This window comes from Lonchura striata, chromosome 7 (genome assembly GCF_046129695.1).
Source record: "Lonchura striata isolate bLonStr1 chromosome 7, bLonStr1.mat, whole genome shotgun sequence".
Taxonomy (NCBI): domain Eukaryota; kingdom Metazoa; phylum Chordata; class Aves; order Passeriformes; family Estrildidae; genus Lonchura; species Lonchura striata.
Genome location: NC_134609.1, coordinates 28,326,871 through 28,340,697, shown reverse-complemented (window position 1 = coordinate 28,340,697; position 13,827 = coordinate 28,326,871). Strand labels below are relative to the sequence as shown.

General features: G+C 40.9%; 1 protein-coding gene across 9 annotated transcripts in view; it reads right to left on the bottom strand.

The window, feature by feature from the left end:
- Positions 1 to 13,827, bottom strand: part of TACC2 (transforming acidic coiled-coil containing protein 2) — a 125,838-nt gene that overhangs the window by 21,629 nt on the left and 90,382 nt on the right. For 5 of the 9 annotated variants that reach the window (XM_021529303.3, XM_077784730.1, XM_077784728.1 and 2 more), the window contains 4 exons: positions 8,995 to 10,297; positions 5,926 to 5,961; positions 4,409 to 4,469; positions 3,133 to 3,340 (listed from right to left, as the gene is read on the bottom strand). In XM_021529303.3, the coding sequence (XP_021384978.2) occupies positions 3,133 to 3,340; positions 4,409 to 4,469; positions 5,926 to 5,961; positions 8,995 to 10,297 (1,608 nt within the window). The remainder of the gene's footprint in view (positions 1 to 3,132; positions 3,341 to 4,408; positions 4,470 to 5,925; positions 5,962 to 8,994; positions 10,298 to 13,827) is intronic. The other 4 variants (XM_021529311.3, XM_031505296.2, XM_031505295.2 and 1 more) reach the window with 2 other exon arrangements.

Sequence of the window (13,827 nt, the reverse complement as noted above, 5' to 3'; positions counted from 1 at the left end):
AAGATTTACAAAGAACCCTAAGTCTAAAACGTAATAAAAATGCAAATCTTTATTGCTTCTCTGCTTCTAATCTCTCAGTTACACTGGAGGGAATAAGCAGCATTTCTTTCCAGTCCATGGTCACCCGGTAGTTGATACAGAAGCAGAGAGATCTAACACAGGAGAAGAGATACACCTTCCTGCACTCAAATAAAAGCAAACTTCCTACAATGACAACTTAATTTAAAATTGAACGCATAATTAATTTGTCCAAATGCTGTACTTTGTTCTGTTTCTACGACTTAATTCAATAAACCACTTGTAATTTGATTTCCACTATAAATAAATCCTAAGGAAATGCACACTAGCATTTGCATTATGATAAAATCCTGTGCTAAAATCCTTCTAGATTTGGGCAGCTTTTGAAAAGTAGGACTTGCATTAGGAATATGATAACCACCATTAAAATTTTGATGTTTAAAAACAAACAACCCTGAAGAGAATCTCTAGCCTGATTTGTTGATCTAGAAAGTTTTACAGGGCTCAATGTGATCTTACAAGGCTTGATTTTTATTTTTTTTTTAAGTAATAAAAAGCACTGCACAAGGACTGTAATTCTGCAAGCTATGTATTTTGCCAACCACTGAAGAGGAGGAGCCATAAACCCTCAGTATTGGTTGGGGATAGTCACAATAAATTTTTTAAGTGAAGAAAAAGCTGTAATAGCAGGCTCCTTACGTTGAAACTCCTAGCACCCTGTTTTTAATGGAAATAGGGAGCCAGGCAGGATGGACAACCTCCTGGTGTCAGATACCAGCAACAGCCTTTCTCATTCACTTTTCTCCCCAGTGAAAGCAAAACCCAAACTGGAAGGATGAATTCAAACCCCCATGAGGAGCTGAACTGCAGGAGAAAGCCTGAAAACCCAGGAAACAGCAGCAAGTGTTTAGAAACTGCCTCTCAGTATGCCATGTATCCACCGAGAGCCCAGTGAGGTGCATCAGGAGCATTTATGGAGCAGCTTTATGCTCCAGAGAGAAACCCCTGAGTGTCCAGGCAGCCTGGGGGCAGCAGACGTTCAGGCACTGTCCTCTGCTGGCACAGCCACAGGGATCCTCCACCTGCCTGCAGCACTGCCAGCAGCTCTGCAATCCCAATCCAAACTGACTGCTGGGACAACACACATTTAACTTCACTGCTGACAAAAAAGAAAAGGCAGGACACAGATGGAAATAGTCCAAGTAGAAACAAAAGGAATGACGCGGCTGGCTAAGCGCAGTTTGTTTCATCTCACTGCTCTCAGGAGTCTACAGCACAATTCCTCTCCCTCCTCTCCTCTCAGACATCATCTCCCCTCCAAAATCTTAGGCTCTACTTATCTCTATATATGCAAAATCAGAAAAGCCCAGGATATCCCAAAAGCAAGATAATTATCTTTTATAAACACATATAACAGACTTACTAAGTGATGTCCTTCAACTCCTCCTACAAATAGCTGCAAGATTACATCAGAATTTTCTGCTAATAATTACAGCTTATTTCGAGTCTGTGCAACAGGAAAATGGCAGCAGCTACAGGCAGTGCCTGAAACAGATGAGGGCTGGATGCACTGGCTGGCTCAGGAGCTGGGCTGTATCTGTACAGAAGTAGTGTTAGGTTACAGGGTAACACATGGGTGTCTGGGACAGGTAAAAATATCTACACTGAGAAACGGCCCTCAAATTACTCAGAAATTTCTCAAAGCTGCAGGAGCAAGACTGTCAAGGGCAAAATATTATTATTTTTAAGAGATGTGAAAAGCAGAAGCATTGTTGATTATAATGAGTGTGTAATCTGAAACCCTGATTGTTCCATGTAGCACACATGAGACAAGACAATTACCATTTAATTAGGAGCTTTGCTCACTTTCTTCTACCCACTTTGAAAGCTAAAATGATTGTTTCAGAGGGTCTCTCACTATTCTTTTGTTCCATTTTCTTCCATATAGTTTCCATTCTCTCAGATTCAGAGGGGCTTATTTTCTAGAAGTGTTTCTTTAAGATATTTTTTTTAAATACAGGGAAGTCAATGTCTAAAATTTTTGATTTGACAATGAAGCCAAATGGATTCATCCAGACTGAAATATTTATCTGTTTAGAATCCTCAACAGATTTCCAAAAAGCCCAGGGCACACAAGCACACGAGTATCAACAAAAGCACTGTGACTGTCAAACTTTTTGACATCAACTTTTTTTTGTAAACTTTTTGATCTAAAAGTTTTTAATCGGGCATAAATTTAGACCCTGCTTAAAATGGTATAAAATAGATTAATTGTAGACTGGGACAGGGACTGAAAGGCTGGGGGAAAAAAAATGAATTCTAATCAAGAAGAAAAAGCTTAAGCCAAGTTAAACTCAAACATGCTTCCCACCCACAAAGCTGAACATCTGCCTTTGGAGCAGATGTTGCAAAGCAGAATTCCCTCTGGTAGCCCCAAGGAAGGCCACACACAAATTTTCTTCATTCTATGTCTTCCAAATTTCAGAGACCTGGAATGACAGTTCTCTAAACAGAAACTTCTAGCTTTAGCTCCCAGCTGCTCATAGGAAAGTATGGCAGGAAAAACATTTATAGTTGATCTAGTAGGGAATTTTGTCTGGAAATATGAATGGTAACTATCTTAAACAGGGGATGTCATGGAGACTTTCATGCATGAAGATACTTGGAGCCCAGGAAGCTGGAAGAGGGATGGCATGGTATGGGTATTAATGCAGTACAGAAAATTTGAGAAGAATTTTAAGATGGGACCTTTTCCCATGCAGGTTAAGAACAGGCTCAGGCCGAATCAGTAGTGCAGTTACTCTGGAGCAATATCAGACCTTATTCTCCTGTGAAGGCACTGAGAGAACACACTGCTCCACAAAGAACAAGTAATCACACAAAGGAAGCAAAAGCCTTTCTCTGAAGGACCCTCTCATTTCCTTTTAAGCATCTTTTCTTTCCTGAAAACTCAAGGCTGGACTGTTGGGGTCTTACATTCAGCTCCCCAGAATGGCCCAGAGAGCATTTTTAAGGCTCCCTATTCAGAGTCTGCATTCAGCAGAGCACAGGCCAAACCAAATCCTTGTCCCAACCAACCCCCCTCTCTCAGCAAACCCCTGGCTGGAGCAGTACCCTCTGTGGGAGAGCTGAACTTGGTCTCGTTGACGAAGGTGGACAGGTCAGAGGGCTGTGGGTAGTCCTGCTTGTCTGTGTTCAGGTCCACAGTCATGCAGGTCCACTTCTGACCCGTCACGGAGGACGCCAGCTTCTCCTCATCCGTGGCGTGAACCACCGTGGAGATGACGGGAGGTGTTTCTGGAGTTGGCAGTGGAGTAGGATCCTGCAGCAAGCAAGAGCCAGTTAATTCCATTATCATTCACTAACACATGGAACAGCTCCATCTCTGAATTCCCTTGCACCGCCAGAGCCATCTCTTTAATTCTGTAATCTCTGCTGCAGTGCTGTATAAAATACTTAATGGGAAATGCTAACTCTACCAGCAGCAAGTTTTCCCAGTATAACTAAGCTCTTTGATGATAAACACTTGCATTGCAAAGCTGCTTTGATAACAGGGAAGAAAGAATATCCAGAGCTGTTAAAATCTGTTAGGCACTTGACACAAGTGGCACACATCACCCATCACTGAAGTCTGACTACCAAAACTGACTTTTCAGGTTTCCCTCATAGGAGCAAACCCTTGTAGGTCCACGAGGACATGAACCCTTTCCCCTCTCCTCACTTCTACACTGTCAAGCAGCACAAATAAAAAAGCAGGATGGGTAACAGGAAGAGAAGCAGCAGCCTGGAAGGAGCTGTGCCACATCAAAGCAGTCAGGCCTTTGTGGAAGAGCAGCTTTTGTTAACTTCTCTTCCAAGAAAACCACCTGCCAGCAGTTTGCAACACGGAATCAAACTATCCAAACACGTGCTCCTGGCAGATCAACCCACTTGGTTTATTTCTGTTTCCCTTCCAGCCCACCAATTTGGTGCATTTCGTTTCTTACTTCCTAATCTAAAAATTCCAGGGTGGATAGTGATAGTCTTGTTTTTCAGACAACTGACTGAATATTTGCTCATATTCTTACTCCATCTTAACACAGGGCTTTCCAAAGTATATTAGCTAATACTCTTGCTGGAATTCCCAGAGAAAATACTAGATCTACTATATATTGTGTACACACTTTTAGAGGACAAAAGGGTGATGCTTTATGGTAATAGCCCAATGTGCTATACTTAGACATATGCATATATTCTCTACAAAAATCTCTTCTATTATTGAAAGTAAAAGTCTACAACAAAAATATCTTCTGTTATTAAACATACAATTCCAATTAAATTAATACAATTTCCTTCTTTTTACCCTTTCAAGGACAGGAATTATATGCATTAAAATAAGGCATCACTTTACCTGAGAAGGAGGATCTGATAGTGGGGATCTTTTTGGTGATTTTTTCACCCTAAATGTATCACTGAAAATAAAGTTCAAACTGTTAATATGGTAACAGCAGCAAGAATCAGGTCATTTCACACTTAGCAAGAGACAGCCACAGACAATGCAACCTCTGCAAACCCTTCTGCATTAAGATCCCATCCATTAGGAAGCAGCACCACAGAGAAACATGCCATGGGTACATATTTTGGTCATGCACTTGGAACAGGCCTCGATCCCTCCAAAGCTGAGAACAGCAGGATTGCCATATTTTTCATGCTAGCTCCTGACACATTCACAGAACAGAGTGCAATTCAAATTCAGCTGCAATTCAAATCCCTGCTCCACCACAGGCACCCTCCAGGGTCCTGTGGAAATGATTCAGCTTCTGTCTGCTTCAGTTTCACATCCCAAAATTAGGTCTAACCCACACCTTTACCTGAGAATTAAAACTGTGATAAATTTAGGCTCCAATGACCCCAAAAAACAGGAAGAAAAAACCTGGTTTTCTTTAGATGAACTATATAAAACCATCTGAGGCAGATGCCGTTGCCCAGGTGCCAGAATGAGCTGTGTCATTACAAATGGGCACAACAGACCTTTTTAAAAACAAATACAACAGGAAATATGGCAATTCTGCTTCCAGTTCCCCTGACACCTCACAGTGCAGACTGGGAGCACGGACACTGTAGCCCTCCAAAATCCCACAGGTTTCAATTAAGCAAAAGGAATGAAGAACAAACATTATGTCATGATGGTGTGTAATTATGAATGTTGCCTTTATTCACTAGTGGCTAAAAATTGGCTTAAGTTTCTAATCAGGAATAGACTTATTATCTGTCTGTTCTCTTGATGCACATTGCCAGAGTTATTCAATCCACTGATGTTACTAGCTACAAAAGGGAGAAAAACACCCTAGCCAACTCACTGATGAAGACTTTATGTTTGAACAGAGATGCAGTGGTGAAAATTACTGCCCACCAGCTCATCCCTGATCAATGATGGCAAGGTTGACACCAGAAATTCTAATGGTGGGTTTCCATTGGCAGAGGGTAAATCAATACCACATCTAGAGGGGAAAATAAATTGGGCAGCTGAATATTGGTGTGTTCAATGTCATTAATTATCCAGTTATGATGACAGAATTAATTAGGATAACTTTTTCCTTCAAGAAAGACAAGCATTTTATGCAGTATTTACAAAGAATTGATTGCACAATGTTGTTCAGTGGTAGAAATAAAACTGTCATATTTTATGACAGCTCAATGATACAAAATTTCTATAGTTTTTAAATGAGGATCTTCTTTGATAGGCAACAGATAATGAGGCAAACTCAATCACAGTCATATAGCTTTCATATGTGCAAGTGAAGTGAAATCACTAACATAAAAGCTTCATGCTGAATAATAACTGATCATGCTGCAAAATAAATAAGTAAAATTAAAAAGCCCATAAAGCAAAGAGGAAATTTGAATTGTTAGCTTAGAATTACTTACAACAGAGAACATACAGACATCACATCTTCTACCATCCTAAGACAAATAAGACAAAGAAAAGAGAGACAGACAGAAGGAACTGACAAAAAAGATTAACCTACAAATACTCTGTTAATGTTAATGTGTTAAGGCAATCTGATCATGCAGATTTTCTACCTGTATAATCTTAACCCCTACTTTTTATTGTGAAATACACAAGGAAAAAAAAATTCATCAAGTACTTCAATGTTTTCTAGTTCAATGTTATACTTTTAAAATGCTTTCATCTTACAAAACACATTTTTCAAAGCTGACACCTTCAAGTTAATTTCCTTTCAACACACTAACTGTCCTTGCCTTCCCTGATGAAGGCTACCTGATTGCTTTTCAGAACACAGTATTTGTTATTATATGAGATGCAAAACTGTTCCTGAATGGCAGCTAAGCTTAAGGAGAGGGCACAGTTATTCCAGGTTTTGTCACATTTGCTGATGTGTTGTGACAGCACAGAAAAAGCTACTTGACCATTTCTAACCATTTACCCAGGCCAGGATACAAAATGACATTTCTTTCAATCTCAGCTGGTTTGGCTTTCTCCAAAACCTAACCAGATGTTCTAAGAGAGCAAACTGGCTTCCACCAAGCAGAACCAAACCTTGCCGAACAGTTTAACCTAAGAGAAGTTTTCATTTACTTGTAAGCTTGGCAGCTTCTGCTGATCTCTCCTCACGTGCAATGCTCATGACAGCTGGCACCTTCCATTTCCAAACAGCCTGCAGCCATCCCAGGCCTTCCAGAGCAATGCCTGCACAAGCAGGATCTCTACAAACCACTTCTTTTTACTCATCACTGTGAGTTGGCTCTGGGAGGCATCAGCTGCTCTTTGCTCAGCATCACCTGAGCAGTCTGATTGTCTCCAAGCAGCTCAGCACTGGGGGAGATGAGCAGATTTGTGTCGAGCTCACATCTCTTGTAAAAACCTCATCTTTTCACAGGGAGATCAATGCTTAGATCCTTGCAGTTTCATTCAAGAACAAAAATTGCTTATTTTTGTTGATTTAACACACATTAGACTGATCACATGGCTGAGATTCAACGTACAAGCTCATCATAGGTGTAAACTCATGCCTGACTTCTTCTCCTCTCATACAGAAATCACTGTCTTTCCACATGAGGAACTCATTTTCAAACTGGTTCATAGGGTTTGATTTCTGTACCCCTCAACAGGGCTAACAAAACCTCCTGCCACTGGCATCCCCTCTCAAGCCTTAAGGTAATTTTCTTCTAGAAAGTACCACAGCTGCATGTTGCAATGGTTTATTAATATGCAGAGTCTCATCTTTGTGAAAAAAAGCACCACTTGCAAAAAGTAGGTTATGGTGCTGCAGCGAGCATCAGACAACACAACCCAGTGAAAGCAGTGCCAAGCACGGGCTGGGAATTCCTGCAGCCCTCCTGACCCCAGAGCTTGTGAGCCCTGAGCTGGGGGAGCTTCACCTCCCCACCGTGATAAGCACCAGCACTGAACTTTGTGATTCCAAGACAGGGTTTTCCTGTGATGGATTTTTTTCAAGGACAAATGTGGCTTAGCAAACTCTCTGTAAGCTCATTTCCCCCCTAAATTAATAGCTTTGGAATTCTTTCTGATATTCAAAGCAGATGGGAGAACCCAAGAGGCCACTCTGAGGGTCTGTCAACTCCAGCTACTGGAAGACACAAGGAGACTCTGCCTGGCTGCAAAAACTTAAAGATCTGCTGATACTAAAATTTCCCTCTGCACTTCCCCAGTATGATTCAAATTGTTCCTGTCTTGCTGTCTGACTTTTAAATCTTCTTGGTTTGGACCAAATCAGTTTGGACGGCAGGCTTGGAAAAATGTGTCATTTACCACTAAGTTTCAGGTAAACCGCAAAAAGTAGCAACACCAGAAAAAATAGGCTTCTCTCCCAAAGAAAACAACTCAACAACACAGTGGTCTAAACTATCCATAAGACAGAAATGCCCCTAGAAAGAAAATAAAGACACAAGCTTCCGCAAATCTGACAAAGGACTTGAATTAGAAGCTTAGAAGGCAGAGGCTATTCAGAAAAATCTGAATTATCTCACCCTGTAGAGAAAAATCTGAATAATCTCCATCTCACCCTGTACCCTGTATCAGCTTTTATACTGCTTTACATTAACCATGTTATCTTCTTATCTTAAATTGGCATTTAAAAAATTTACTCCCATTTTTGTTAGTCAGCTAGAACATTTAAACCATAAAGGAACATGAATTGAGATACTTTCTTCAGGAGATCAATTTCAGATACATGGGACACAAACTTAGTGGCCATTAACTCAACCATATCTGAACAGATAAAGCAACATGCAAATCAGCAACTAGCCATAGAGGTTTTTAACCAAATATCTAACAGCAACATAGAAAATTTATCCTGGAATTTGTCACCCATGTCTAAAAGATGGATATTTCCCTAACATATAGAAGTTTTGGATATTTTAAACTTTATACATAATTGTAAGCTTTCTCATAAAAAGGGATTTTTTCACATTTCTTAGTCATGTGTATATATTAAAAAAAAAGAATTTCAATGCTGCACTCTTCTGTTCCAGGTTATTTTCTTTTAAATACCATAAATCACAGGATGAAACCATCTTCCTGCTGATTGCAATACGGGATTTGTCACTGCCTTTCACTGTCACTATTTCACATCCCACGCTCAAAAACAATGATTCATTAAATAGTTGTGCTGGTGTAATTACTTTGATTATCTTAAACAGCATCAACTTCCCAGAAGGAGGTCACAGAAAATTGGGTACATAACTGATAAAATTACAATTTAACCAGCTTCAGAACTACGCTGAGCCCAAACACTTGAAAAATGCAGTTGCCTGATGTGGCTCGGTAGTTCTGGAAATATCAAATTATTGAGGAAACAGGTTGAGAGCAGGAAAAGCCCTCCAGTGTGATTCCAGTTGTGGTTACCAACACCCAACATCACCTCCCTCTTTCTGTGCAGCTATAAATGCTGTGTAACTGTGCTAAGGGATGTGCTGCTTCTATTCTAGAAACAACTCTGCCCTTTAACTTACGTTTTTAGTGGCGTCTTCTTCTTCTTGGCAGGTTTGTTCAGGCTGTCTCCTTCCGTTCCGTTCGTTTCGTTGGCACTGGCTGGTATCTCAAAGGAAGCTGGAGATTTGGAAGGCGAGCTGGCTAGCTTAGAAGAAGACTTGAAAGGGTCAATGGAGTCCTCACACATGTCCGGCTCGAAGCTGTACGTTTGTTGAGGCAGTTTGGGAGATTCCTGCATTTTTGTACTGGATGAGAAGGGGTTAAAATTGGGATCGTCCCACTTGTCGATATCAAAAGTGTAAGAGCCTTTCGTGATGGGGATTTCGTTTGGATCAGTGGGCGACTTGGTCGGGGTGGTTGGAGCATTGTCAAGTTTCTCCACCACTTTTTTAGTCTTTGGCCTCCGTAGCGGCATTTTAGCACCAGGCTTTTTCCCTGCTTTTTTGGGAGGAGGAGCGCTCTCCTGCTGGTCTTCACTCCCCCCTTTCTCCTCAGAATAATCAAACTCCAGCCTCACCGCTTTGACGGGAGGGTCCTCCTGTCCCCCGGTGTCCGGCGGAGTCACCTCCAGAGCCTCGGGGGCCGTGGTTAGAGGTAGCGTTTTCCTGCTGGCAGGGGGAGAGTTCTGCACTTTGCTGCCTCCGGAGCTAAATGCACTAATCCCTTCGAAACGGTCCGGATCCGAAGGCTCGGATCCTTCAGGCACAGGCGGGGCCTCCTCTTTCTCAGCAGAGATTTTGGAAGGTTCAGTACATTCGGGCTTTGCTGAGTCAGCCTTCACCTCAGGTGCTTTGTCCTCACAAGCTGCTTGGCCAAGCTCAGGCGGTTCTTGTGGGGTTTCCTTCACCAGTGGAGCATCCAGAGGTTTTTTGGCCGACTGCTTCTTTTTTAAGGAAGCTGGTCTGGGTTTTTTCGTTCTCTTGAGGGTACTGGAAGCGCTGCTGGAACCAGTACCGTACACATCTGCTGATGGTGCTAATGTCTCACTGTTGCCAAGGTAAGATGCTCCATCAAAATCACTGGCCTGCAGGCTGAGAGACCGAGACAACGTGGATTTGGAAACTGGGACCGAATCCGTGGATTTTCTCCGGACATTTGCTTTGGGGTCACGATTCTTGGGCTCTGCAGAGCTCGGTCCTAAGGCATGGAGAGAATCGACCAGCTCAATGTTATCGAAGTCCAAGTTGTAGGTTCCACTGCTGGCTATGGGCTTGTCCTCATCGAAGACAGTGGAGAAAGAATGGCAAGGGGGACGGAAGGGGCTCTCCTGAACCGGCTCAGTGTGTGACACATCGGTTACGGGTTCAGCTTCTGAACACAGTCCTGAGGGAGCAAACGGAAAAATCAGCGCACTTTAGAAGGTTTTATTATAATCTAATGTTACTGCAAGTAAAAGAAAAAGGCATTAAAATTATACGAATTGACTAAGCAAACCAAAGTGACTTTTCCAATATACGAACCAGATTAGGAGGAAGAACAGATCTGTTCTCCCCAGAGCAGGATTCAAGGCAAGTTTCACAAAAAGGCAAAATATGTATTTGCAATAGCCTCTAAAGCACCTCTTCTAAACTTTCACTTATGAAGATGGGTATTACCATCATACACTAAATATTGCAAATACCAGAAAAACTGCACATAAAGCACATTTTTACTCCCATTTTCTACTACTATGGAGAGTTCACACAATTGTGTCATAGCTCTTATGAAGTAAATCTTCTGTAAATTGACTGGTGTTTCAGTAACTACATGTTGACCTTAAGTTTTACTTCCCATGTGCTATTTTTACCACTTTACCCAGAGGAAAATGGCTTCCTCTCCACAACTCATCAGTGCTGCTTCTCTGCCCTAAGCAGTCAATAATTACAAGTTTATAATAAGACATCAATAATTGAGAACTTAATATGAAATTAATTATGGTAAAGGTAAAAAAAAAAAAAGGTCATTTAGAGAACTCCACAAATATTTTCAGTTGAAAAATCTTCCTTTAAAAAGCTAGAAAGCTCCCTACAGATTATTTAAACCAGGTTTTTCCAAGTGTAGTTCTAACTTGTTGATGAGAAGAAAATTTTTTAGAGAGATTTATGTTAAAACTCTTAATCCAAGCAGCTTTCCACTGCAATTAAAGGTTTTTGTATTGAACAGAATTCTAAAAATTACTTACAAAAGTTTCTTCACTTGGGATATAACAACTATTGGACAAAGTAGAAAAAGAATGAGTAACAAAAAATAAGAAAATAGAGAGGTAGAAAAGCATGAAGGTGATGGTCCTTGCTGCCTTCCAGCTCATTAAGTTGATTATGCAAATGTTTTACAAATCCTGCATATGGTTTGCTCCTGCTGTGACTGTACTAGTCTGACCTGAATGTACCACAGCCACCTCTGTCCCTGTGTGTCCCTGTGGGGTATCCCAGACCTGGGACAGCTCTCTCCAGCTCCCAGCTCAGGCTGGGCTGAGCCAGCTCTCACAGCTCTCACAGAGGAGCAAAATGCCCCCGTGTTTCCTGTTGAAGCAACACAGCCTTCTTCACATTGTCATCTTTTTTTAATTATGCAATTATAAAGAAAAATAGTCAAACAAATTGTATGTTTTGCTCAGCCCTGAACGATTTCAGAGCCATTTCTGCTCATCCTTTTCATTCCAATCCTGACATGTTTTGCAGAATAACTCTCATTTTGCCCTGCTACATTCATTAACACTGTTCATAAAAGCAATACAGACAATCAATTATTATTTTAGTCAGAAGCTGTGAATGGATTGAGAAAAGGGAAAAAAAAATTTCCTTTGTTTCAGAAGAAATTCTGTGTCTGCACAGAGACTGCAAAGATTATTATTTATGGGTTTAGAGCACAGAAAAGGATTTAAGGGAATTGGACACATTTCCCAAAGTGGCACCATGTACTTCCAGAGACTGTCAAAGGGATGACAGCTGTGCCGTTTCTCTTTTAAGACTGTGAAAGTTCACTAGGATACATCAATTAAAATAATATTCTAATGTGTTTTTTTCTGCTAAATGAATGCTAATAGCATGGCAGTACTTCAGAACAGTTTATTTTTCTCCTTAATCCCCACTGGTTTGGGCTTGGTTTCAGCCTGGCTGAGAGGTCATTAATTAGGCTGGTGCTCACTTCACTCACATCATTTGGTGACACTGATGGGAGTCCTGCTAAAGGGCACTCAGAGAGTGATACAGACCTCCAACATTAGCCTAATCTGTCCCCTTCACCCTGAAAGGAGAATGGAAGGCACTTCAGGAGAATACATCACAATAAACACTGGGATGCCAGTGGAGTACAAATGTAGGTCAGCATGAAATCAAAGTGGGATCTAACAAGGAATCATCTGCAGTTATGCACTGTTTTCATTCCAGCCTACCTCAAAGCCCTCAACAGCATTGAGGCTCTTGTTCAAAGTAGTTATAAGCATGCATTAAAACGAAGTAAAATAAAATAAAATAAACCATTGTCCTGCAGGACTTGGACTGTAAACAAGAGGCTGAGGTTTGGGATGCACCACCCAAAGGGAACGAGCAAGGATTTGCAGCTACTCCCAGCAAAGCAGCATTGCAATTCTGTGTGCTGCACACAGTGCAAGGCTTTAATCTTCTTTAACTGCTTATTTCACGACTTCCTCCTCATCAAATCCTTTCTAATCAAGAGTACAGATTTCTACAGAGTGCTGCTCGATATTTTTATTGTTTCTTTATGAAACAAGATGTGAAACTGTCTCAGCAAACACGGCTCTTGACAGAAGAGAAATGCTGCTGTCAGCCTCTTCTGGCTTTACGACAGGACTGCCTCACTCCTGGTAGCAGCAGAATTGCTGGAGCAGGAGGTGTAAATGGTACTCAAGGAGTTATTACTACACAGAGCCATGAAGACCAAACGTTCCTGACATTAACAGCCTATTCAGAGAGCTGTGACATTTGTCCTTTTACAGCACAAAATTAAGCCACTCAGTATCACTACAGTATTCTATTAAAATGCAGTTTGATTACAAAGGAACATACTACAACACCAGCTATGGGGGTTAAAGCAGGATTTACTTGCCCTAGAGAGAGAGCAGCACAACATTTTAAATCAGGTTTATGCCTTTTGTTGGCACTGAGTCACCCACAATTTATATTGGTAATAGCTACCCACAAGAAGATATTAAGTTTTATAAAGCACTCCAAGAAATAGCTGAGGAACTTACACTGCAATAAAAAGACAGGCAAGCTCCTCAAACCTCCAATTTCATTAATTAAAAAAGAAGGTCCAAGTTCTGCTCCTTCCACTGGGAAATTTCTCTGATTTCAGCCACATTTTGACTGGATCAACTATGAAAAAAAAATCCCAAACTCAAACTTAACAACGTAAAACTCAGTTTTCTTGTATCCAGGTGATGAGACATAAATATTAGAGTTACATGGCACATTTAACACTTGGCATTTTCACCTAGCACCTGCTATGGAAGAACCAGAAGTTTCCAGAAAGTCACAGAATCACAGAATATGCTGAGTTGCAAGGAACCCAGAAAGATCACTGAAGCCCAACTACAAGAATCCCACCCTGTGCTTGAGAACATTGAATAAAGTATTGTAAGAATGTGTGCATTAATAAACAAAACAAATTTCTTTTACTTTTTTACAGAAGTAGACAAGGCAAGGGGCTACTTTGCTGAAGCATCTCTAAAGCAGAGAGAACCCAAATAAATTGAAAATAGGCCTTAACATTCCTGAACTGGTAACAAAATGAAACACACTTCTGACAGGTCTAGCAATAACATTTAAACAGATGTAAAAAGCAAATATAGAAGAAATTGAGTATCAGTTCTGTTTTCTAGAGAAAAAGCAAACAAATGCAAACCTCTGGAA